General features: G+C 46.7%; 1 protein-coding gene across 1 annotated transcript in view; it reads left to right on the top strand.

Moving 5' to 3' along the window:
• SLC4A9 (solute carrier family 4 member 9) overlaps positions 1–26,796 on the top strand; it is a 369,779-nt gene that overhangs the window by 237,754 nt on the left and 105,229 nt on the right. Inside the window, exon 16 of the mRNA XM_069199298.1 lies at positions 25,278–25,456. Coding sequence (XP_069055399.1) covers positions 25,278–25,456 — 179 coding nt within the window. The remainder of the gene's footprint in view (positions 1–25,277; positions 25,457–26,796) is intronic.

The following is a 26,796-nucleotide window of genomic DNA, read 5'->3' as shown; positions in this document are numbered from 1 at the left end:
ACCAAAGGGCATAACAGTAAACTGATAATGCCCATCAGGTGTGGAGAATGCTGTTTTCTCTTTTGCTCCAGGTGCCATTTTTATTTGCCAGTACCCTGCTGTCAAGTCAAAGGTACTTAAGAATTTGGCAGCACCTAATTTGTCTATGAGCTCATCAGCTCTAGGAATTGGATGGGCGTCTGTCTTGGTGACAGAGTTGAGCCCTCTGTAGTCCACACAAAACCTCATCTCTTTCTTTCCATCTTTGGTGTGAGGTTTGGGGACTAAGACCACTGGGCTAGCCCAGGGGCTGTCAGAGCGCTCAATTACTCCCAATTCCAGCATCTTGTGGACTTCCACCTCGATGCTTTCCTTAACATGGTCAGACTGTCTAAAAATTTTGTTTTTGACAGGCATGCTGTCTCCTGTGTCCACATCATGGGTACACAGGTGTGTCTGACCAGGGGTTAGGGAGAAGAGTTCAGGAAACTGTTGTAGGACTCTCCTACAATCAGCTTGCTGTTGGCCAGAGAGGGTGTCTGAGTAGCTCACTCCATCTACTGAGCCATCTTTTGGGTCTGATGACAGAAGATCAGGGAGAGGTTCACTCTCTGCCTCCTGATCCTCATCTGTTACCATCAACAGATTTACATCAGCCCTGTCATGGAAGAGCTTAAGGCGGTTCACATGGATCACCCTCTTGGGGCTCCTGCTTGTGCCCAGGTCCACCAGGTAGGTGACCTGACTCTTCCTTTCTAGCACTGGGTAAGGGCCACTCCATTTGTCCTGAAGTGCCCTGGGAGCCACAGGCTCCAGAACCCAGACTTTCTGCCCTGGTTGGAACTCAACCATTGCAGCCTTTTGGTCATACCAAAACTTCTGGAGCTGTTGGCTGGCCTCAAGGTTTTTGCTTGCCTTTTCCATGTACTCTGCCATTCTAGAGCGAAGGCCAAGTACATAGTCCACTATGTCCTGTTTAGGCTCATGAAGAGGTCTCTCCCAGCCTTCTTTAACAAGAGCAAGTGGTCCCCTTACAGGGTGCCCAAACAGAAGTTCAAAGGGTGAGAATCCTACTCCCTTCTGTGGCACCTCTCTGTAAGCGAAAAGCAGACATGGCAAGAGGACATCCCATCTCCTTTTGAGCTTTTCTGGGAGCCCCATGATCATGCCTTTTAATGTCTTGTTGAATCTCTCAACTAAGCCATTAGTTTGTGGATGGTATGGTGTAGTGAATTTGTAAGTCACCCCACACTCATTCCACATGTGTTTTAGGTATGCTGACATGAAGTTGGTACCTCTGTCAGACACCACCTCCTTAGGGAAACCCACTCTGGTAAAGATACCAATGAGGGCCTTGGCTACTGCAGGGGCAGTAGTTGACCTAAGGGGAATAGCTTCAGGATACCTAGTAGCATGATCCACTACTACTAGGATATACATATTTCCTGAGGCTGTGGGAGGTTCTAGTGGACCAACTATGTCCACACCCACTCTTTCAAAGGGGACCCCCACCACTGGAAGTGGAATGAGGGGGGCCTTTGGATGCCCACCTGTCTTACCACTGGCTTGACAGGTGGGGCAGGAGAGGCAAAACTCCTTAACCTTGTGGGACATATTGGGCCAGTAGAAGTGGTTGACTAACCTCTCCCACGTCTTGGTTTGTCCCAAATGCCCAGCAAGGGGAATATCATGGGCTAAGGTCAGAATAAACTCTCTGAACGACTGAGGCACTACCACTCTCCTAGTGGCACCAGGTTTGGGGTCTCTGGCCTCAGTGTACAGGAGTCCATCTTCCCAATAGACCCTATGTGTTCCATTTTTCTTGCCCTTGGACTCTTCAGCAGCTTGCTGCCTAAGGCCTTCAAGAGAGGGACAGGTTTCTTGTCCCTTACACAGCTCCTCCCTTGAGGGTCCCCCTGGGCCTAAGAGCTCAACCTGATAAGGTTCAAGCTCCAAAGGCTCAGTTCCCTCAGAGGGCAGAACTTCTTCCTGAGAAGAGAGGTTCTCTTTTTCTGACTGTGTTGCAGTTGGTTTCCCAACTGACTTTCCTTTTCTCTTGGTAGGCTGGGCCTTTCTTCCAGACTCCAGCTCTACTTTTTCACCCTGTGCCTTGCATTGTGCTCTTGTTTTTACACACACCAGTTCAGGGATACCCAGCATGGCTGCATGGGTTTTTAGTTCTACCTCAGCCCATGCTGAGGACTCCAGGTCATTTCCAAGCAGACAGTCTACTGGGATGTTTGAGGAGACCACCACCTGTTTCAGGCCATTGACCCCTCCCCATTCTAAAGTTACCATTGCCATGGGATGTGCTTTAGTCTGATTGTCAGCGTTGGTGACTGTATAGGTTTTTCCAGTCAGGTATTGGCCAGGGGAAACCAGTTTCTCTGTCACCATGGTGACACTGGCACCTGTATCCCTCAGGCCCTCTACACTTGTCCCATTAATAAAGAGCTGCTGCCTGTATTTTTGCATGTTAGGCGGCCAGGCAGCTAGTGTGGCTAAATCCACCCCACCCTCAGAGACTAGAGTAGCTTCAGTGTGGACCCTGATTTGCTCTGGGCGCACTGTTGATCCCACTTGGAGACTAGCCATTCCAGTGTTACCTGGATTGGAGTTTGGAGTGGAACCTTTCTTGGGACAGGCCTTGTCTCCAGTTTGGTGTCCAGGCTGATTACAGCTACGACACCAGGCCTTTTTGGGATCAAAGTTTTTACCCTTGTACCCAGGATTGTTTTGTGAAGAGGCTCTGGGCCCACCCTCCTGTGCAGGTTTTTGGGGGCCTGTAGAAGACTCTTTACTATTTTTATTTTTGGCTGTCTCACCACCTTTCCCCTGGGGAGGTTTTGTGACCCCTTTCTTTTGGTCACCCCCTGTGGAAGTTTTGGACACCCTAGTCTTGACCCAATGGTCCGCCTTCTTTCCCAATTCTTGGGGAGAAATTGGTCCTACGTCCACCAGATGCTGATGCAGTTTGTCATTGAAAAATTACTTAACAGGTGTTCTTTCACAAATAAATTGTACAGCCCATCATAATTACTTACACCACTGCCTTGAATCCAACCATCTAGTGTTTTTACTGAGTAGTCTACAAAGTCAACCCAGGTCTGGCTCGAGGATTTTTGAGCCCCCCTGAATCTAATCCTATACTCCTCAGTGGAGAATCCAAAGCCCTCAATCAGGGTACCCTTCATGAGGTCATAAGATTCTGCATCTTTTCCAGAGAGTGTGAGGAGTCTATCCCTACACTTTCCTGTGAACATTTCCCAAAGGAGAGCACCCCAGTGAGATCTGTTCACTTTTCTGGTTACACAAGCCCTCTCAAAAGCTGTGAACCATTTGGTGATGTCATCACCATCTTCATATTTAGTTACAATCCCTTTAGGGATTTTCAACATGTCAGGAGAATCTCTGACCCTATTTATGTTGCTGCCACCATTGATGGGTCCTAGGCCCATCTCTTGCCTTTCCCTTTCTATGGCTAGGATCTGTCTTTCCAAAGCCAATCTTTTGGCCATCCTGGCTAGCTGGATGTCCTCTTCACTGGAGTTATCCTCAGTGATTTCAGAGTTGTTGGCCCCTCCTGTGAGGGGACCAGCATCTCTGACTATTATTTGTGGAGTCAGGGCTTGAGAGGCCCTGTTCTCCCTAAATAGGACTGGTAGGGGGGAATTTTCCTCCAAGTCACTATCTTCATCCTCTGTGTTGCCATCCTCAGAGGGGTTGGCCTTTTCAAACTCTGCCAACAGCTCCTGGAGCTGTAGTTTGGAAGGTCTGGGGCCCATTACTATTTTCTTTATTTTACAGAGTGACCTTAGCTCCCTCATCTTAAGATGGAGGTAAGGTGTGGTGTCGAGTTCCACCACATTCATCTCTGCACTAGACATTATGCTTCTAAAAGTTGGAATACTTTTTAAGAATCTAAAACTAGTTCTAGGTTCTAATTCAAACTTTTAACAAACTTTTAAACTCTAAAAGAAATGCTAACAGGGACTAACACAAGGCCCTAGCAGGACTTTAAAGAATTTAGAAAACTTTTCAAATTGCAAAAATCAATTTCTAATGACAATTTTGGAATTTGTCGTGTGATCAGGTATTAGCTGAGTAGTCCAGCAAATGCAAAGTCTTGTACCCCACCGCTGATCCACCAATGTAGGAAGTTGGCTCTGTATGTGCTATTTCAAAGTAAGGAATAGCATGCACAGAGTCCAAGGGTTCCCCTTAGAGGTAAAATAGTGGTAAAAAGAGATAATACCAATGCTCTATTTTGTGGTAGTGTGGTCGAGCAGTAGGCTTATCCAAGGAGTAGTGTTAAGCATTTGTTGTACATACACATAGACAATAAATGAGGTACACACACTCAGAGACAAATCCAGCCAATAGGTTTTGTATAGACAAATATCTTTTCTTAGTTTATTTTAAGAACCACAGGTTCAAATTTAACATGTAATATCTTGTTTGAAAGGTATTGCAGGTAAGTACATTAGGAACTTTGAATCATTTCAATTGCATGTATACTTTTCAAGTTATTCACAAATAGCGATTTTAAAAGTGGACACTTAGTTCAATTTTCACAGTTCCTGGGGGAGGTAAGTTTTTGTTAGTTTTACCAGGTAAGTAAGACACTTACGGGGTTCAGTTCTTGGTCCAAGGTAGCCCACCGTTGGGGGTTCAGAGCAACCCCAAAGTTACCACACCAGCAGCTCAGGGCCGGTCAGGTGCAGAGTTCAAAGTGGTGCCCAAAACGCATAGGCTTCAAGGGAGAGAAGGGGGTGCCCCGGTTCCAGTCTGCCAGCAGGTAAGTACCCGCGTCCTCGGGGGGCAGACCAGGGGGGTTTTGTAGGGCACCGGGGGGGACACAAGCCCACACAGAAATTTCACCCTCAGCGGCGCGGGGGCGGCCGGGTGCAGTGTTAGAACAAGCATCGGGTTCACAATGGAAGTCAATGAGAGATCAAGGGATCTCTTCAGCGCTGCAGGCAGGCAAGGGGGGGGCTTCCTCGGGGAAACCTCCACTTGGGCAAGGGAGAGGGACTCCTGGGGGTCACTTCTGCAGTGAAAGTCCGGTCCTTCAGGTCCTGGGGGCTGCGGGTGCAGGGTCTTTTCCAGGCGTCGGGACTTAGGTTTCAGAGAGTCGCGGTCAGGGGAAGCCTCGGGATTCCCTCTGCAGGCGGCGCTGTGGGGACTCAGGGGGGACAGGTTTTGGTACTCACAGTCGTAGAGTAGTCCGGGGGTCCTCCCTGAGGTGTTGGTTCTCCACCAGCCGAGTCGGGGTCGCCGGGTGCAGTGTTGCAAGTCTCACGCTTCTTGCGGGGAGATTGCAGGGTTCTTTAAAGCTGCTTCTTTGGATAAAGTTGCAGTCTTTTTGGAGCAGGTCCGCTGTCCTCGGGAGTTTCTTGTCGTCGTCGAAGCAGGGCAGTTCTCAGAGGATTCAGAGGTCGCTGGTCCCTTTGGAAGGCGTCGCTGGAGCAGAGTTCTTTGGAAGGCAGGAGACAGGCCGGTGAGTTTCTGGAGCCAAGGCAGTTGTTGTCTTCTGGTCTTCCTCTGCAGGGGTTTTCAGCTAGGCAGTCCTTCTTCTTGTTGTTGCAGGAATCTAATTTTCTAGGGTTCAGGGTAGCCCTTAAATACTAAATTTAAGGGCGTGTTTAGGTCTGGGGGGTTAGTAGCCAATGGCTACTAGCCCTGAGGGTGGGTACACCCTCTTTGTGCCTCCTCCCAAGGGGAGGGGGTCACAATCCTAACCCTATTGGGGGAATCCTCCATCTGCAAGATGGAGGATTTCTAAAAGTTAGAGTCACCTCAGCTCAGGACACCTTAGGGGCTGTCCTGACTGGCCAGTGACTCCTCCTTGTTATCCTCATTATTTCCTCCGGCCTTGCCGCCAAAAGTGGGGGCCGGGGCCGGAGGGGGCGGGCAACTCCACTAGCTGGAGTATCCTGCGGTGCTGTGACAAAGGGGTGAGCCTTTGAGGCTCACCGCCAGGTGTTACAGCTCCTGCCTGGGGGAGGTGTTAGCATCTCCACCCAGTGCAGGCTTTGTTACTGGCCTCAGAGTGACAAAGGCACTCTCCCCATGGGGCCAGCAACATGTCTCTAGTGTGGCAGGCTGCTGGAACTAGTCAGCCTACACAGACAGTCGGTTAAGTTTCAGGGGGCACCTCTAAGGTGCCCTCTGGGGTGTATTTTGCAATAAAATGTACACTGGCATCAGTGTGCATTTATTGTGCTGAGAAGTTTGATACCAAACTTCCCAGTTTTCAGTGTAGCCATTATGGTGCTGTGGAGTTCGTGCAAAACAGACTCCCAGACCATATACTCTTATGGCTACCCTGCACTTACAATGTCTAAGGTTTTGCTTAGACACTGTAGGGGCACAGTGCTCATGCACTGGTACCCTCACCTATGGTATAGTGCACCCTGCCTTAGGGCTGTAAGGCCTGCTAGAGGGGTGTCTTACCTATACTGCATAGGCAGTGAGAGGCTGGCATGGCACCCTGAGGGGAGTGCCATGTCGACTTACTCATTTTGTTCTCACCAGCACACACAAGCTGGTAAGCAGTGTGTCTGTGCTGGGTGAGGGGTCTCTAGGGTGGCATAATACATGCTGCAGCCCTTAGAGACCTTCCCTGGCATCAGGGCCCTTGGTACCAGAGGTACCAGTTACAAGGGACTTATCTGGGTGCCAGGGTGTGCCAATTGTGGAATCAAAAGTACAGGTTAGGGAAAGAACACTGGTGTTGGGGCCTGGTTAGCAGGCCTCAGCACACTTTCAATTCAAAACATAGCATCAGCAAAGGCAAAAAGTCAGGGGGTAACCATGCCAAGGAGGCATTTCCTTACAAGAGGTATATAGGTAAATGATATATCCTACAAAGTATAACTGGATAGATCTAAAGAAATACACAGAGTCATAACTAAAGATAGTTTTAAACCCTATAGCGTTCCAATTGTAATAAATAGAATGCATAATTTCTGCGAGCAACCTAGGGTACAACAACCTAACATTTTATATGCCTATCATTTATGGCAAATCTCATCTTAACCTCTTAGCTGCTGGGCCTTTCCCCCCCCCCCAGTGCTGAGCCCTTTTTTGGCTATTTGGGGTAGTGCGCGCTTAGGCCTTCATAACTTTTTGGCCACATTAGCTATCCACGCTAAATCTGCGTCCTTTTTTTCTAACACCCTAGGGATTCTAAAGGTACCCAGAGTTTGTGGGTTCCCCAGGAGGAGACCAAGAAATTAGCCAAAATACAGCTAAAATGTCATTTTTTTAAAGAACAAAATGGGAATAAAGGGCTGCTGAAGAAGGCTTGTGGTTTTTTCCCTGAAAATGGCATCAACAAAGGGTTTGCGGTGCTAAAATCACCATCTTCCCAGCTTTCAGGAACAGGCAGACTTGAATCAGAAAACCACATCTTTCAACACAATTTTGGCATTTTACTGACACACACACCATTTTTACTATCTTTGGTGCTTTCAGCCTCCTTCCAGTTAGTGACAGGAATGGGTGTGAAACCAATGGTAGATCCCAAGAAGCTAAACATTTCTGAAAAGTAGGCAAAATTCTGAATTCAGCAAGGGGTCATTTGTGTAGATCCTACAAGGTTTCCCTACAGAAAATAACAGCTGAAATAAAAACAAATTGAAATTGAGCTGAAAAAACAGCCATTTTTCTCCACGTGTAACTTTTTTCTGCAATGTCAGTTTTTTAAAGCAATATACTGGTACGTCTGCTGGACTATTCTGGTTGCAGGGATATGTAGGGTTTGTAGGTTCATCAAGATCCCTAGGTACCCAGAGCCAATAAATGAGCTGCACCTTGTAATGGGTTTTCATTCTGTACCGGGTATACAGCAATTCATTTGGTGACATATAAAGAGTGAAAAGTAGGTATCAAGAAAACCTTTGTATTTCCAAAATGGGCATAAGATAAGGTGTTCAGAAGCAGTGGTTATTTGCACATCTCTGAATTCCGGGGTGCCCATACCAGCGTGTGAATTACATGCCATTTCTCAAATAGAAGTCTTTTTCACACACCGTCTTACATTTGGAAGGAAAAAATGTAGAGAAAGACAAGGGGCAATAACACTTGTTGTGCTATTCTGTGTTCCCCCAAATTTCCCAATAAAAATGCTACCTCTCTTGCATGGGTATGCCTGATGATCGCGACAGGAAACGCAACAAAACACAACATGGACACATCACATTTTCCCAAAGAAAACAGACCTGTTTTTTGCAAAGTGCCTAGCTGTGGATTTTGACCTCTAGCTCAGCCGGCACCTAGGGAAACCTACCAGACCTGTGCATTTTTGAAAACTAGACACCTAGGGGAATTCAGGAAGGGGTGACTTGTGGGGCTATCACCAGGTTCTGTTACCCAGAATCCTTTGCAAACCTCAAAATGTGGCCAAAAAAACACTTTTTCCTCACATTTCGGTGACAGAAAGTTCTGGAATCTGAGAGGAGCCACAAATTTCCTTCCACTCAGCGTTCCCCCAAGTCTCCCGATAAAAATGGTACCTCACTTGTGTGGGTAGGCCTAGCGCCCGTGAGAGGAAATGCCACAAAACACAACGTGGACACATCCCATTTTCCCAAAGAAAACTGACGTGTTTTTTGCAAAGTGCCTAGCTGTGAAGTTTAGTCTCTAGCTCAGGCGGCACCTAGGAAAACCTACCAAACCTGTGCATTTTTTTAAACTAGACACCTAGGGGAATCCAAGATGGGGTGACTTGTGGGGCTCTCACCAGGTTCTGTTACCCAGAATCCTTTGGAAACCTCAATATTTGGCACAAAAAAACACTTTTTCCTCACATTTTGGTGATAGAAAGTAGTGGAATCTGAGAGGAGCCACAAATTTCCTTCCATTCAGCATTCCCCCAAGTCTCCCTATAAAAATGGTACCTCACTTGTGTGGGTAGGCCTAGGGCCCGTGACACGAATAGATCACACAACGGTCAATGTTGGTCCTTACCTGAGGCAGCTGTTGACCGTGGTGTGATCCATTCCTGACGCAGGCACTAGGTACAGTCACTCAAGTGGGGTAGTGTTTTTATCAGGACAGGTGAGTAATCCCTGGGTGGTAGGAATTTTGTGGATCCCAGCATATTCCTTTAGTTTGTGTGACAGAAATGCAAGATGAAACAGAGTTTTTATTCAACATTTCAGCTTTGCAGGGTATTCTGGGAAAGAACATTTTGGGGAATCCACACAAGTCACACCTCTGTGGACTCCCCCAGATGTCTAGTTTCCAGAAATGTCTGGGTTTAGTATGTTTCCTTATATGGCAGCTGAGCCCAGGACCAAAAACACAGGTGCCTGCCTTACAAAACCAGTTTGTTTTGTGACAGATAATTTTGATGTCTCCACAATACGATTTGGGCGGTGGAATTTGGGGCTGAACTAAATTGGGGCGCTCCCAAGAGAGCACTTGCCGCCGCATTCACGTGCTCTCTCTGGGTTGGGCTAACCCGCTATTGTCCCGTTGCACAGACTGTGCTTGCGAAAGGACAGCAGGACTGTCCTCCTCACCTCCCTCATAATTACTGGAAGAGGAGTAATCGAATGGGACTCCTCCGACTGAAAAATCACTCCCAAAGTCTGCACCATTGTCCTATCCCTCAGATGCTATCTCAGTATCTGCTGTCTCAGTCTCTGATCCTATGTCAGCACTGTCCTCTATCACCCAAGTGAGGGTGTGAGCAGCAGTCATCCAACGAGATGCCATCTCTGCTACTGGCTAAACTGTTGCTCTAAAACACTAGCCTACGTAGACAGTCACAAAATTGCTGGTGTGTGTGTGATACGTGCAACAGTAGAGGTCACCTTACCTGCACTTCCCTCAATCAGCACGTTCTTTCAAGACACTCAAAAAACACCTTGTCATATACCAATCATCACAGTCTTTAGCACCTCTAGCGCCCAGTCCAACAATCATTATTGGTGCTCCTACTCCCATGTCCTCCTCCTCGGATTCCCTCATTACCACCCAGCAAAAGTGCCCTGCCCACGGGCGACCCCCTGTCAATTTCTTTATTTAAAAAAAAATAATAATAATTAGCCCGTGGGGGACATCTACCTTTATGTAAAATATATGCCCTGTGGGGGAGTGGGAGGGCATTTTCTGAGTGGTCCAACCCCCCCCCCCCCCCAAGTGAAATCCCTGGTGTCTAGTGGTGTTTCCTGGCCCTCGATCGCAGCTGTGCTGTGCTTCTGTGTCTCCCGGGGTTTTAAAAAAATATATATATATAATCCTCGGATGCAACGCACCTGAGGATTTTTTAACCCCCTCTTTGGTGTCAGCCACTGGTCGTGACCCGCACCAGGGAGGTAGTGTGGGCATCGGCCAGTGGCTGACGCCTGCACCAAAGAGGTTAAACACAAATGTAACACTTCATCTATATAAATCCCTTCCAATATCATCTGTAACTTATGGATCCAAAAGGACACTAATTTATGGAGCTTCAAGATTCTATCACCCTTCCTTCGATGAGGTTGCACTTGTGCAATCAGTATGAATTTTAAATCTGATAAGTTCTGTAGGGTGTTCTATCCAAAAATGCTCTGTGATAGGGTACTTAGCATCATTATTTCGTGGAGCCCTTAAGTGCTCCTGCCACCTTAATTTCAATTCCCAAGTTGTAGATCCAACGTAAAATTGCTTGCAAACTCATACAATAAGATAACTACAAAAAGAAGTGTTACAATTTAAAAAATCACGTATATCATACATTTTCTTGTTAATATGATCCTCAAACGTTAGAACTCTACTATGTGTAAATTCACAGCAGATGCAGAGACCACATTTATGAAAACCTTTCTCTTGGATTAACCATTGTTCACCAGTAATTTTAAGTTTAAATCTCATAGTATAATTCGGATTTAACAGATCTTTTAGTGTACGCCCCCCTTTAGAAATAATACACAGTTTTTCTTGTGACTGTAAGCGCAACCATATTGTGCAAGCCTGATGCTATGGAGCCATACAGAGTTATCACTGGGATACCAGCTCATCTTAACACCTCCTGGCCCTCACCCCTGGATTCCACCCTCATACTGAAAAAAGTAATACATAGCTTGGCATCTGAAGCAGATTACCAGCAGCCACATTGAGCAGCACCTCAATTGTGAATAGAGCTGATAATCTCTAATACATTCCAAGAGCCCTGATTCTGACAGCAGGCTCTCAATTCTTAAAGTAAAAATATGGCTTTATTTTAGAATCTACTTGTTTGAAATTGCCTCTGCTTCAACCATAGTCAATGCGGAAAATAAATACACCCATTTTCTTCACCATCTCCTACCTTACTATTTCAAAACAGTGGCATCTGTGGTGACCCACGAGCAGGAACACAACACAGTAAGGGTGTGAGGCCTTGCACTCACTCCGCATAAATAATTGACACTCACACTGCACTGTAGTATGGGTGAAAAGACCATGTGAGGGTTACACCCATTTATTTTATAGCCTCTGGCTACGCCTGGCCAGAGGATGTACAAGGTGTGCATGCGGGGCAAGGAGCTAACAAGAAGGAGTCCCTGGGTGGCTTACTACATCCCTTCCTAACTTGGTATCAATGTTCAACATGTCATATGACACACAAAGTCCTTGAGTCTCTGGCTCGGTGGTGGGTGTGGCTGGAGATCATACAGCTGGTGGCGAGATTGGCCTTTGTCCTCTTGGGTGCCCAGGTGGCTGTCAGTCCTCCTTTTTCTGATGTCCTATTCGGGCGTAAAGGTAACTGGTGTTGGTACACTGGGCCCCCTTTCATCAGTGGGTACATCCCACGCAGTGCTTTCAGCTTCTGTGATAGCTTCTTGTGACTGGAGGATTGTCACCTAGCACAACCATGAAATGTTCCTAGTCACTTGCTCAGTCCCCTTTTTGGCAGTGATCATTGTACCAGTCATGGTGAGAGCTGCCCACACTCAAGGTTCGAAAGGTGTCTGGAACTTCCATCTGGGTCTGTGTGTTGTTTTGCGACCACTGGGTCTGGGTCTCTTCAAAGTTTTAGGGAGGCAGTGACCATCTAGAAGGTTGTAGGGAGGCAGTGACCATCTGGGACAGGTTGGCATAAGAATCTTTCGCGGGTGAGCTTAAGGTCAGTTGCTTCCATTGTTGCAATCTGGAGGGCCTTGTTCAGTGTGCATATGAAACACTTGAGCTCCCCATTTGCCTGTGGCCACTGAGAGGTGATACAGTGATGCTGTATTCCCAGTCATTCTAACAGTTCCTTGAACTCTGTCCTCTGAAACAGCGGCCTACTGTTGGTCTTAATTTTCTCAGGGAGACCAAACATCGCAAACACTTTCTGTAGCACGGGCCACATTAGCAAATGCAGTGAAGCCAATTATCTCAACGATCAAGTACCCATCTACCAAGACCACGGTGGACCAGCCAAAGTCCAGGCTGACTTTTGACCAGGCTGTGGCGCAGTTACTCCATCATGACAGGAACTGGGGCCTCTTGGGACTTGTGAGTTTGCATGCTGGGCCTTGTCGCATTAGATCGTTGAATCATCGAAGGTGGTTTTTAGGTGGGGAAACCACACTTTGTCACGCATGGACGATTTCATTTTCGCAGTGCCCTGGTGCCCTCCATGGGCTAGCAAAGTTAATCTCTTGTGGAGGCTGGCATGGATTACCAGTCGGTGTCCTCGTAGGACGAAACCATCTTGGGTAGTGCAAAGCTCATTGGGAATCCTCCAGAATGTTGTGTCTTTCTATCTCTGGTACTGTTCAAAGTCAACTGCATCTTTTAGGAAGTCTTGCCACGATTCTTTTTCCAGGGCATTTTTCTATTTTGTGAGCGCTGCATCTTCAGCTGTGGTATCTTTTATTTCACTCAGGTTAAGTGTTTTTGAGCAGGCACTGTGTGCTAACACTTGCACATATTCCTCCACCGCCTTGTCAGTGGCAAGGCTGTCCTCTGCGGGTTATGGCGGGTTATGGTGAATTATGCAATAGCAGTGCTTAATTTGTGCTGATGGTTTCCGGTGCTTAGCATCAGCACTTATTTCTCAGGGCTGGGTCCATAGACACACCTGAGTGCCAACTTAGACGGCGGCAACATGTGTCACATAACACCAGCAGTTTACATTGTCTCCCAGTAAAGAGATGATATCACACGGTAAAACCATGCCTGGGTTCAGCCAGTGCTGTGGTGGATTTGGTTCTGTGTGCGGCAGCGTAACCTTTTTAAAATTCGAATCCGCCTGCCTTATCATGAGGCAGACTGTCCACATGCACTGCCAGAAACTGCCTTAGTCCCTGCCTCATCGTAACAGGTACACCAATGAGTGTAGTGCTACCAATGACCAGTCAAAATAGATTATTAGCCTGCCCTGTACCTCCTTGGCATTGAATCGCCAAGTGTCTGTGGGAAGTGGCATAACCCTAACACTAGTGGCCTAATTCTTTCCAAACAAGATGGAGGAATTTATAGGTAGTGCCCACTTCAGGTCGTCCACCTTAGGGATGGGATTGGCAAGAAGTGTGCACTCCTCCTAATTTAACTATTTTTTTGCCTGCGCTGCAACCAAAAGTGGGGTCAGGACTGGGGGGGTTTGTCATCTCCACCATCTGGAGAGGCCTGGGTTGCATTACAAAGACAGCAAGACCTTTGAAGCTCCCCTTCCTGTAATGTACATCCTGTCTGGTAGACGACGTCACACCTCTGCCTAGAGCAGGCCTTTGTCTCAGGCTCTCGAGACCACTGGCTCTCATCTTGAGGGTCCAGAAAAGCATCTGTGGTTGCTGAAATGGTCAGGACTAGTCATTTAGCACACTAGTAGCTGGAAGGTTTTCAGGGGGCACCTCTAAGGTGCCATCTGTGTGCATTTTTTTAAATAAATCCATCCCTCGGTGAGGGTTTATTATTCTGAGAAGTTTGATAGCAAACATTTCAGGATTCAGAGAGGCCATCATGTAGCTGGGGAACTCGTAATGACCAGTGTCCAGCACATGCATTTATAATGGCTTCCCTGTGCACTAACTATGTCTCAGAATCGACAGAGACACAGCAGGGACATATCCGTTCATGCATGTATGCCCTCACACGTGCCTTGATTTACCCTTCCTTAGGAGAGACTTACTCCTGGCAAATGCAGTGACAGGGGCCTGGCACACAAGGGTGTGTGACAGGTCGTGTTTTCAATTTAGCCTGCACCAAAACATGCAGCTGCTATGGCAGCATTGTGTGCGTTTGGTGAAGGGTCTCGGGGGGGTGGCACAACAGGTGCTGTAGCCCTCAGAGATGTTCCTTAGTACCTCAGGCCCTAGATACCAGGGATACCATGAACTAGGGGCTTACAGTGGTAGTTAAGAGTTTGCCAATTGTGCAAAACAACTGCAGTTTTGAGGAAAGAGATCTGGCACTGGGGCCCTGGTTAGCAGTGACCTAGGGCCAGATGTAGCAATATTGCAAATTGCGAGTTGCAATTTGCGAGTCCGAGCGACTCGCAAATTGCAACTCGCAATTTGCAATGCAGAACGGTGTCTCAGACACCGTCTGCGAGTCGCTATGGAGTCGCAAAGACCCACCTCATTAATATTAATGAGGTGGGTCGCAAATTGCGGCCCCATAGCGACTATGGGCACTCGCTAACATGGAGGCCTGCTGTAGTCAGCAGACCTCCATGTTCGTGACTGTTTATCAATAAAGCAGTTTTTTTTTTTTTAAAGTGTAGCCCGTTTTCCTTAAAGGAAAACGAGCTGCACTTCAAAAAAAATCTGAAACCTTTAGTTTCTGAATTTTTTCAGGGCAGGTAGTGGTCCTTTGGACCACTACCTGCCCTGAAAAAATATTTTGTGGTCCATTCACAAAGGGGAAGGGGTCCCATGGGGACCCCTTCCAATTTGCGAGTGGGTTACCATCCACTTCAAGTGGATGGTAACTGCGACTCCATGGAATTGCATTCCACTGCGAATCGCAAATAGGAAGGGAACACCCCTTCCTATTTGCAATTCGGAAATGCATTTTGCGAGTCGCAAAATGCATTTCTGCATAGGAAACTCAGGTTTGCGACTCGCAAACAGCAATTTTTGCCGTTTGCGAGTCGCAAACAGTTTCCTACATCTGGCCCCTAGTGCACTAACAGTCAAAGCCACATCCAAAACCAGGCAAAAAGCAGAGGCTAATCATGTCAAAAAGGATGCTTTCCTCCATGACCCCCTTCCAAATGAAAGAGGATGAAGCTAACCTTCCCCTACACAGTCTTTATCTTTTAAGTGGAAGAACCTGAAAAGGTCATCTCCATTGGTAGGGTCAGTCCCAGGTCTATGTTCCACTGTGAAGTCCATTTCCTGAAGGGAGATGGACCACCTTAACAGTGTGAGATTTTCACCTTTCATCTGCATAAGCCATCTGAGAGGCCTGTGATCAGTTTGAACAGGGAAGTGAGAGCCAAACAAGTATGGCCTCAACTTCTTCAGGGACCAAACCACAGCGAAAGCTTTCCTCGTAATGGCAACTCAATGCTGCTGCCTGGAGAGTAACCTCCTGTTAATGAAAGCAATGGGTTGGTCATGGCCATCATCATTGATTTGGGACAGGACTGCGCCTATCCCATGTTCAGAGGCATCTGTCTTCACTATGAACTGCTTGCTTTTTCAGTGTGTCAAAGGTCTTTTGACAGCTCACTGTCCAGTTTACCTTTTTTGGCATTTGTTTTTAGGTCAGTTCTGTGAGACGGGCCACAATAGAGCCATACCCCTTCACAAACCTCCTATAATACCCAGTCAAGCCTAGGAATGCCCTGACTTGAGTCTGGGTTGTTGGAACTACCCAGGCCAGAATCGTCTGGATCTTTCCTTGCAGTGGTTGAATTTCACCTCCACCTACAAAGTGACCCAAGTATACAGTGAAGACAAACAGTGTGATGCAGAAATGTTTTTTTGAACAAAAAGCTATTACCTATTTGTTTAAATCCAACTTATCAAGGATGCTTAATATTGGTGGTACACTATGTTGTCTGGGTTAACAGAGAATTCCTCCTTATGGAAGAAGTGGTCTCACACACCTAATGTGTCATGCTTTATCCTTGACCACCCCTCCCCATCCTGGTAGGACAGTGCCACCAAGGCGGACTCAACCTCTTAGTAACCCTTGTACTAGAAGGAGTCCTTAGATAAAGGTTACTGGATAGTGTGGGGATCCAGAACAGTTAAAAATACCTCACAGACTACCGGTAGATGTTACCTTTATTAATGGTGTCCATGGGTATTGTTAAAAACGTGTAGATGGAAGATATGAGTATAATGACACACTAACACCCTAAAGTCTACTTACCTGATTACGAAGTTCTTGGGTTTGAAACATATATAAAAAGAATTGGTATTTTTCTAAATTGGTCTCTGATTTATTCTTGGAGTGTGTGTCTCATTGTTAGACCTGACAGCTTTTGGTGTGTCTCCCCATCTTTTTGCCTTCTGATCTCATGTTTTTATGGTTTAAAAGGACTCTGTTTTTGCTGGTTATTGTCTCTGTGCACTTTACCACTGTTAACCATTGCTAAAGGGTAGATGCTCCGTATCTAAATTGTACTGTTGATTGGTTCATCCATGATTGGCATATTTGATTTACTGGTAAGCCCCTAGTAAAGTACACTAGAGGTGCCCAGGGCCTGTAAATCAAATGCTACTATTGAGCCTGCAGCACTGATTGTGCCACCCACATGAGTTCCCTTGTAACCATGGCTCAGACCTGCCACTGCCGTGTCTGTGTGTGCAGTTTTAAACTGCCAGTTCCATTTGGCAAGTGTACCCACTTGCCAAGCTTAAACCTTCCCTTTTTATACATGTAAAGGACCCCTAAGGTAGGCCCTAGGTAGCCCCATGGGCACGGTGTAGTGTATGTTAAAGATGGGACAGGTACTGATGTGTTTTACATGTCCTAAAACTGAAATACTGCCAAATTCGGTTTTCACTGTTGCAAGGCCTATCTCGCTCATAGGTTAACAAGGGGACTGCCTTTAAATACTCTTAAAGTGCAGCTTCCCTTTGAGAGCAGATAGAAACATGGAGTTTAGGGTCTCTGAACTCACAATTTCAAAATACATCTTTTAGTGAAGTTGGCTTTTAGGTTGTTAGTTTGGAAATGCCACTTTTAGAAAGTAGGCATTGTCCTGCTTAAACCATTCTGTAACTCTGCCTGTCTGTGGATTCCCCATCTGGGTCAGTTTGACAGTTGAGCTATTGTGAATTCCCTCTAGACAGTGACACAAAGAGGCTGGGGTGTAGCCTGCATATCCTAGTGAGACAAATGAGCTAGACAGGAGGGAGGAGTGGTCACTCACACCTGAAAGGGCTGTGCAGACTCCAAACCCCTGGTGTGTGTCTGGGGCCTGGTCTGGACAAGGAAGGATCTTACAAACACTTGATACTTTGTTTGGAAGTTTTCCAACTTCAGAGACAGAAAGCGGTATAAGTATTGGACCCAAAACCCCAGACTTTTAGAAACTTTCTGGATTCAAGAGGAACCTCTGCCAATGAGAAGAGTTGAGGAGCTAAAGGAGGAGTACTGTCCCTTTGCTGTGTTGCTTTCTTGGATTGGCCTGCAGTTGCTGTTTCTGCCTAAGAAGAGCGCAAAGGATGAACTTTGCTGTTTATCCTGCTTGAGAAAGTTCTCCAAGGGCCTGTAGTAGGGCTTTCCTCCTATCGGAAGTCTCAGGGATATAAAAGACTTCAGTTTCCTCAACCTGCAGCACTGGGGACTATGTGTTCTGTGCTGTAAAAGAAGAAAGACCACCACGATGGCTTCAACGAAGCCGCTGGCCCGCCTCACACTGCAACCCTGGTCTCACCGATGCCATCATCAGATAACTTCACCGTTTTGCTTCTCGCACCCCAACCTGTGGGCCCGCACTCTGGCATCACCTGCTCACCCTGCAGCCTGGGCATCCCTGACGACGACGCTCCTGCAGACACCAGCGCCTCTGCCTGCACCGTGGCCTGTGGACACTACTCGTGAGGGGCACAAAGCACTGTCTTGCACTGCAGCCCCGATCCACCGACGCCAGCACCATCAACTCCAGTGTCGTCAACAGACATCCCTGTCTGCACCATGACCCGTAGACACCACCCGCAGCTGTCCTGCGCCGCACCGCCGACTTGAGCCTACCGACGACTGCGCTTCAGCAACAACTGCGCTGCCTGCACCGTGACCTGGTGACACCGCACTTCACACCGCTCCACTTCACACGGCAGTCCTGGTCTCACTAACAACACTGGACGCTGTCACCGTGCCGCGGCCTGCATTGTGACCTTTGGGCACCACACGTTGCATCATCTCACTTTGCACCACAGCCCCGACGCCATCCACGCCAGCGCTCCTGACTTCATCAGCCCGGAGTTCAATCCGCAACGCATGTGACTTTAAGGGCCCGACGACTCCCGCACTGACTCCGAAACTGACACCACAACGCCAGCAACGCTGCTCTCCGGAGCTCACTGCGAGGATCACGACGCCCTGCAAATCCAGAGGTACTGTTCTCGGGTCTTCCCGACATCGTAGCTGGCCTGCAACCGGCCTGATCTGTTGGTTTTGTTGATCCTGACACCGTGATAGCCTCAGGTGGAGCTCTTGACTTCAAGGAACTGTATTTCTAAGCCAAATTTTACAAAATTCATATCTTTAGCACTGTATGTTGAATTTTTCTTGTTTTGGCCTTGTTTTGCACAGATAAATATTGGCTATTTTTCTAAAATTGGTGTGGTGACAGTTTGTACTGTTTTTTTAACTGTGTTACTGTGTGTTATGTGCAAATGCTTCCCACATTGCTTCTGAGATAAGCCTGACTGCTCGTGCCAAGCTACCAAGGGGATGAGCAGGGGTTATCTGAGTGGGTATCTCCCTTATCCTGACTAGAGTGAGGGTCCCTACTTGGACAGGGTGCAAACCGACTGCCAACTAGAGAACCCATTTCTAACACTCATTTATTGGTTCTATGAGTACAACAAATGCTTACCAGTACCCTCTGATAAGCCTAACTGCTCGCCCACACTATCATAAATTGAGCACTAGTCCTATCTACTGTTGCCTCTGCAATACCAATTGGGGATCCATTAGACTTTCTGCACAGTGTACTTCATTTTAATGCTCTTTGATGTCAGAAAATCATGCCCAGGTGATGGCTGATTTGCAGTGAATATCTAAAACCTGGGATCACTGTCGGCTTCCCTGCGTAACCACTTTGTGTAATCCTAGGCTGATATTTTCTTTCATTTGACTCTCCCTTTTATTCATCCATGTAAACAAGGAGCAAGCTAAAGCTGAGGATGTTTATTTTCCTGAGATATTCTCAGATGTGTTTCAAATTCATACCTCTTCACACCTCTCCAAAGCAAAGATGAAGGAGCAACTTGAACTTATTGTTGCTTAGCTGCAACAAGTCCATCCAGAGCAGCAGATTACAGCTTTTACTTTTCTTTCTTTTGCTCTATTTTAATAATTTACAAAAACTAGCAGAGAGGATATGTTTATTTTTTGCACTCCTTAAATAGAGAAGAGCTAGAATCTCTTTCTGCATGTTTCCACTTTCTACACATTCCAAGGCACTGCAGCCTTTTTTAAACTGACTTGTATTGAAGTGTTTCTAATATTTGTTTGCAACACATATCCAGCAGGTTTTTCATGTGTGTAATTTTGCATCACCAGAGATTTTACGTTTGTTCCTCATGTTTGCAAACATGCTAACTCTAACATATAAAAGAGCTAAGCACCAAGGTTTTAAGTGGTTTGCGGGAATGATGATGGTATATCTGGCTTTCAGTGGTGCCAGTTGAGGAAGTGGGTTGATCAAATAGAGTAAGTGGGTGGAGCTGGGGGAAGCGGGTGTGCCTCCAACAAAAATGTGACCACCTGGACTTAATAGTTTACAAATTAAACACTGTGCCATAGGAAGTTTTCAGGGTTCTTGACATCTGGTTACTTCCAAGCTGTAGTGTTGCAGTTGAAAGGTCCAGTGCTCTATTCGTGGCGGAGGATGCGGTGCCTCTGAATAAGGAAAAACACGTGGCTGTTGGTCGGTTATCACTCTGAATGATCTCCCACAGAGGTACAGGTGGAAATGTCTGGAAGCCCACTTGATTGCAAGGGCTTCCCTTTCAATTTGCAGATACCGCTCCTCGGTCTGTATGAAAGCCCTACCGGCAAATGCTAGCGGTGCCCACCTTCCTGGTTCTACTTCCTGTGTGAGGATGGCTCCAAGGCCTATGTTGTTGACATCTACTATGAGTTAAGTCTTCTTCTTGGGATCAAAGTAGGCCATTGTTGTTTTGTCTAGCAGAGCCGCCTTTATGGTCTGAAACGCTTCCTCTTCTCTTTGGCCCCAGAACCAGGCGGCGTCTACTTTTGTGCAGCTCCACCATCATAGCTAGGTTTGGTATGAATTTGTAATAGTAGGTGGCCATCCCCAGGAAACTGCATATCTCAGTTGCAGTCTTTGATGCTTCACTTGTTTGATTGCCTGGGATTTGCATGGCTCAACTTGGCTGAAAAAGAACCCCAAAAATTCAAAAGACGTATAGAAGAATGAGCACTCTTTTTTGTGGAGAGCGAGGCAGTGCTCCCACCGGCGTTTGAGAGTAGCAGGAAGATGCTGGTGATGGTTCTCGGCAGTCGTGAAATGAATGAGAATGTCGTCATTCACATTCATGATGCCTTGGGGCCCTGACAGGATTTCCCGAATGGCTTCCTGAAATACCTCTGCTGCAGAGGAGATTCCAAAGTTCACTCATTTGTATCAGTATGGACCCAGGTGTGTGGCGAAGGTAATTATATACCTACTTTCTTCGGACAGGCATAGCTGATGGTACCCAGCATTCAGGTCTAGCTTGGAGAACTATTTGGAACCGCTCACATCACACCGATTATGGACGACATTATTGCTGATGTGCCTCTCCTGCCTGACTGTCTGGTCAGGGGGACGCATGTTGATACAAAACCTTATTTTCCCTGGCTGCTTAGGTTTCTCCGCAATTACCATGGGGGACACCCAAAGTGCCAGTTCCAACACTTTCTCTATCACACCTTGGCTCTCCAGCTTGTCCAGTTCTTGTTTGACTAGTGGTCTGACGTGGAAGCGTGTGCGCCAATGTCGTAGGGTAGTGGGCTTCACAGATTTATTGATGTGTAGTTTAATTGGTGGGGCTTTTAGACATCCCAGGCCAGTGAACAGGTCAGGGAATTGATGCAACAACTCATCAATTTGAAACGCCTTCCCATTCATTGTGAATGAAACCAATCCCAAATCTTCGACTGAGTGGCTGCAGAGAAGTGTGTCTGCTTCCCTGTTGCCTATGTGAAAGGTGGTTTGGATCTCTTGGTTGTCTGACTATATCCTCACCTTTATACGTCCCTTCAGTGGTAGGAGTTGAGGATACCAGGATACCATACGTGAGTATTTCTGTGTTGGATAGTGCTAGTACTGGTTGGGGTTGGAAGTGCCAGCATTGCCTGATACCCATGACATTGACTGAGCCACTGATGTCTATGAGGGCTTTGACTTGGGATCCCGCAATCTGGACAACACATGTTGGTTGAGGTCGTAGGTGTAGCCACAGGTCATTTCTGAACGAGATAAGAAAGGCTTCCTCTTCTTCGGGTGATGACTCCCCAAGGTATATCTTTGCCTTGGTGCATGTGGGATGACATCTGGTGATTCTGGCTCATCTGGTGAGTTGTTTCACTGCTCTTGCGGGGGTGAGCCGTCCTCCTGCCCTCTTCCTCTGGTACCCCTCGGCACACGGTCAAAACTGGTTCTTTCCCACAGTTAGAGCAGATTCGGCTTTGTGCTGGGCATTCTTTTGGGACATGTTCATCTCGCCCGTAGTACATGCAGCAAAGCCCTGTCCACCTGGGGGCATGTGTCTTGGGTCTTCCTGCTTTGCTTTGTACTTGTACTGCATCAGCACATTCTGCTTGTATGCCAGGAGCTTTCTCAGAGGCTTGCATTACAGCAACGTCCATCTCAGTGGCTTCATACAGTGGCATACATAGGTCATTTGACCTTGCCATGAACAGAATGTCATCCAGGCTAATGTTCGGTTGCCTTAGGATGAGGCCTCTGAGCATTTGTTGTGTTATTAAATAATGATTTGCGCTCTTGTTTCTTTGGGTTGGTCATCAGCCGTGCAGGTTCTGGATAGTTTTCTCAGCCATGCGTATAAGTTGTCTATTGACTCTCCTTCTCATTGACAGACTTGTCGGAGTTTGAACCACTCGAAGTCCAAGTTTAGATGTGGGTCAAAATGAATGTTAAGCACCCTTACGGCTGCCTCACAGTCGTCTACTGCGCCAGTGTTAGGGAGGTGCCTGAAAAGTTTGTCAACTACATCCCCGCCAAAGTGTTGGTGGAGCGATCGCTTCATAGCTCCGTCCAATTCATGAGTGGCAATGAAGTAATTTTTTAACCTTCCTACCCATATTTTCCAGCGGAGTGAGGCTGTTATAGGGTCTGAGAATTCACTGAAGGGTTGTAGTGCCCCTGCTATGGCTTGTTGCTTTAGAAAGTACTTTGGGGGGTGTTGCCACTGCTTAGTCATCTGCCATGTTGGACAGGGTTTCATTTGCCTGTTTGGTGGGGTAGCGACCTGGGTCGTGAGACTAGTAGTTGCCCCTTCAATCAATCAATCAATCAATCAGTGTATTTGTAGAGTGCGATTCTCACCTGTGAGGGTCTCAAGGCGCTTTGAGAGGGGGGGGCTGCTACTGCTCGAAGAGCCAGGTCTTGAGGAGTCTCCTGAAGGTCAGTAGGTCCTTGGTCTGCCGTAGGTGAATAGGGAGGGTGTTCCAAGTCCTGGCTGTGAGGTAGGAGAAGGATCTGCCGCCGGATGTTGTCCTGTGGATGCGTGGGACGGTGGTGAGGGCGTGTTCGGCAGAGCAGAGCTGACGTTTCGGGGTGTAGAAGGTGAGACGATCGTTGAGGTATGCTGGTCCGGCGTTGTGGAGTTCTTTGTGGGCGTGGGCGTGGGTTAGGAGTTTGAGTGTGATCCTTTTGTTGACGGGAAGCCAGTGTAGGTTTCTCAGGTGGGCTATGATGTGGCTGTGGCAGGGGATGTTGAGGATGAGGCATGCGGAGGCGTTCTGTATCCGTTGCAGTCTTTTTTGGAGCACTGCCGTGGTTCCCGTGTAGAGAGCATTGCCGTAGTCCAGTATGCTGCTGACGGGAGCATGGGTAACCATCCTTCTGGTTTCTGTAGGGATCCGCCTGTAGATTTTGTGGAGCATTCGAAGGGTGTTGAAGCAGGAGGACGAGACAGCGTCGACTTGTTGGGCCTTCAGTTGCCTTTGCGGTCTGTGGGTGCCTTTGTGGGCTTCTTCTTCCTTGTTCCTTCCTTTTGTTAGATTATCTTCTCCCAGTCCCTGTGGGGCAGGGCTGTACCTTCCCCTCTTGTATTTTGTGTACTGAACCTTGCAATGCATACAGTGACACTGCCACCCCTAGTGCTGAAGTTATGTGTAATGGCGCCTAAATCTTTTAGTGTTCTTAGTGCCAGCAGGCTTGTGATGTTTACTGCAGTGCAGTCGGTCCTCCTGTGTGCACGCTGCTATATCCAGGTGCTGGGTGAGGTTGGGGCCGACAGTCCAAAATCCGTCAGCATTGTGGAGGGTGTCAACGGCATTCCACATGGGCCAGGTGGGGGGAGAAGTCTTGAAATCAGCTGTGAGCACTTGGCGGGTCCTATGTGAGTGGGTTGCATGCAGAGGAAAGCTATAGGGGAGGAAAGAAGACCCCGAGATATAAATGAACAGAGGAAAGAGGTAGAAAGAAGATGGAAGAACAAAGTTACTGGAGGGAAGAAAGTGAGTGAGTGGGGAAGAAAGGTATTAAAAAATTTGTAAAGAGTGCAACGAAAAGGGCAGAGAAGGAAAGGTAAAAAGGAGGAGAGGAAAGAGCAGATAATAAAACTAAGGATGGAGCACTGACAGAACGTGTCAGGAGATTTTGGATGTGTAAAGAGAAAGGAAGGATGGATAGTGTCTCATACTCATTATTTCATTTACTTAAAAAAGTTTAATTGAGCAGAGAATAGGGAACAACTTAGAAGCATACATGCCTTTAGAACCGATTCAGGCAAAAGACGTCTGATGTTTAAAGCCAAAAATGGCTTAATTTTTGCTGTCTCCCGTCTGAAATTGCCTCTGCTCTAATAGAAGCCAATGAGGGAAAATCTCCCACTAACCTGTTCTAAAATGTTGGCATGTATGTAGAAGTGGTTGGCAGTTTAAAGTTTTCCAGTACCTCTGGAGAGTCCTAATAGTGGAAGAGACTCCACATGTGAAATTTCCCTCCCCATAAGTATAGTATGGTGGCGAAAGTGCCACTTGTAGGTGTGGTGTCGTAGAGCTGCACGTGTTAGGACCCCGTGACAAGGGGCAGACTTATGAAGGAAATTATGTAATTATTCTGGGAGGTGTCAGGGTGTGGTATTAACAGTTATTGGGATACTGAGAGTTAGTTACATGTTGTATGCTGATGAGTAAAGTCTCATGAGGAGCTCCATGTGTGGTATGTTCTTGTGCATGATACTGGGCTGAGGAGGACACAGCAGTAGGTTCTTACCTGTTTTTAGCACTTAGTTAAGAAACAAGAGTCTTTTTTGATGGCCATAGGCCTAATCACTGCTATAGGCATAACATGGCCCTTTCACTTCTCTCGCTCACCTTTGGAAGCATGTGGTGCTCAAGGTTCTCGCAACACGAGGACAACAAGCAACTGAGGAGGAAGAGCCCATATTGGCCAATGTCAGGGTCTGCTACAGCAGGTGGTCACTGACTGCTGATGTCCTGTTTGTTTTGGATGGGATGTTGTCACTCAGTGTTCTCCTGGTTTGAAAACTTTCACCATGTTGGGGCTCAGACATACTTGCCAATAGACCAGATTCAGACGGGAGACTTTTAAGCAAAATTGGCCTTTATTTCGTCTGTCTCTTGCCTGAAAGTCATAGAAGAAATACAGTCTCGGTAATCTCCGATATATGCTTCATTCCATTAACTTAATTATATTCTCTTAATTGCTTTGTTCTGCTCTTTATAAAGAAATCGTCACTCAAATAACACTCTAATGGCACACTTCATTGAAATATCACTAAGTACCCTGACATAGAAATGTCGCACATATGTTGAAAACCTGGCAGTTATGAAATAGGCTGTCGGTAACTAGTGAAAATGTAAAAATATTTGGAGGGCTTGAGAAGTAAACTATATCGTAAGACTTTTAATTCACTTAAAATATTTATATTTTTTTTAAATTCTTGCTGTCTAATTTGTATAACCAATGCGTGTTGTAATGTTTTCAGAAAGGTGCCGGATTGCATCTGGATTTTTTCTGCGTGGGTATACTAATCATAGTGTCGTCAGTCACCGCCCTCCCCTGGTATGTGTCAGCAACGGTTATCTCCCTCGCTCACATGGACAGTCTTAAAAAGGAAACTACAATGTCTGCACCGGGAGAGCAGCCGAAGTTCTTGGGCATCAGGTAATGCACGGCGCCATGATACTAGCGCTCATTCATCAGATGTGAAAATATTCATGCCTACATTTGAAGGAAACTGAAATAAAATGGGTTATTATTTCATTTACGGAGCAGAGACGTGTACATAGGGAATATACATTGATTTTAACAGCAGCGCAGTAAATCGAGCGCGCTTGCAACATGATCTTGCACGAACACGTTCCCAGGCACTCCTATTTACAGAACCCACCATGGCCGCAGCATTCAGCTACAGTGCAAATCGACGACCTATAGTGTGTCAAAACTAATATCATACGGACATGGATGAGATAATTTAGATGCTTCGTTTTTAATTTAGTAGTCAATAGTAAGATAGGAACTTGGGTTATGATTCATATAGAATTTTGTCAGGCATATAATTTTAGCCTGGAAAAAGGGTATATCTTCTCTGCACAATGTTGAGGTCTCGTTCACAAATGTGAAACTCACTTAAATGCACACACTCATGCGTGTTATTGCAGTCAAGTATTTTAAATTAACGTTACTTCCACCAGTGAAAATCTCCGGGGTATGTATTTTTCAGAGGCCTACGAAGTTGGGCGAGGTGGCGCACAAACAACGCTCAGGCATTGATAACGGAAATAAGGCCACTTTACTAGGCCAGGCCAGGCAACACTTTATTAATAAACCTCAGCAAAATGCCTTAAAAACTACGAACCTCACTAATATATTGAAATCAACCTAAACCCAACCCCACCCCTCTAATAAATCTTATCCTCAGAGATGACCCTTCCTACCCTAACCTTACACCCCAAATCCTGTAGCCCTTTGTCCTACCCTCCACCTTTCATTGTTCCCTTTGGCCCTCCATCCCTATGGTCCCTGATCAGTACCCTTGAATTCTCATTGTTCTGCCTTTCGGACCCCCTCCCAGCCAACAAATACCTTCTAGCCCGACACCCAGGAAAACCCGCAGTTGTTTTCCTACACCACCAGACCGGTCAGAATTGACCTACCTAAACCTAGTTCCACAACCTCTTTCTCGAAAAAGTGGAACATCTTCCTGCACTATTTCTAAATGCTTCAAAACAGATATGTCCATGGTCCCACAAAAATGTCAAATTTCTCCTTGGTTTTGTTTCTTGTTTTATCAATAGCACCTTGACTTCTTGCACCTCTCCAATATCTCCGGGGCACTAACTGTCCACAAAATATGAGTACCTGACCAGAGCTCCTTTATCCTCGCTAAATCACTCTTCATAGCTTTCAGCAATCCGAACCCTGATAATGTCACCAGGTAATTTTCCCCAAGATGTAAAACTAACAAATCAGGGCAAAAGCCAGTTGATACTTTCTTGATAAGT

This window comes from Pleurodeles waltl, chromosome 7 (assembly GCF_031143425.1).
Source record: "Pleurodeles waltl isolate 20211129_DDA chromosome 7, aPleWal1.hap1.20221129, whole genome shotgun sequence".
Taxonomy (NCBI): domain Eukaryota; kingdom Metazoa; phylum Chordata; class Amphibia; order Caudata; family Salamandridae; genus Pleurodeles; species Pleurodeles waltl.
The sequence above is the reverse complement of the archived record's forward strand: the minus strand, read 5'-3'. Positions and strand labels throughout refer to the sequence as shown.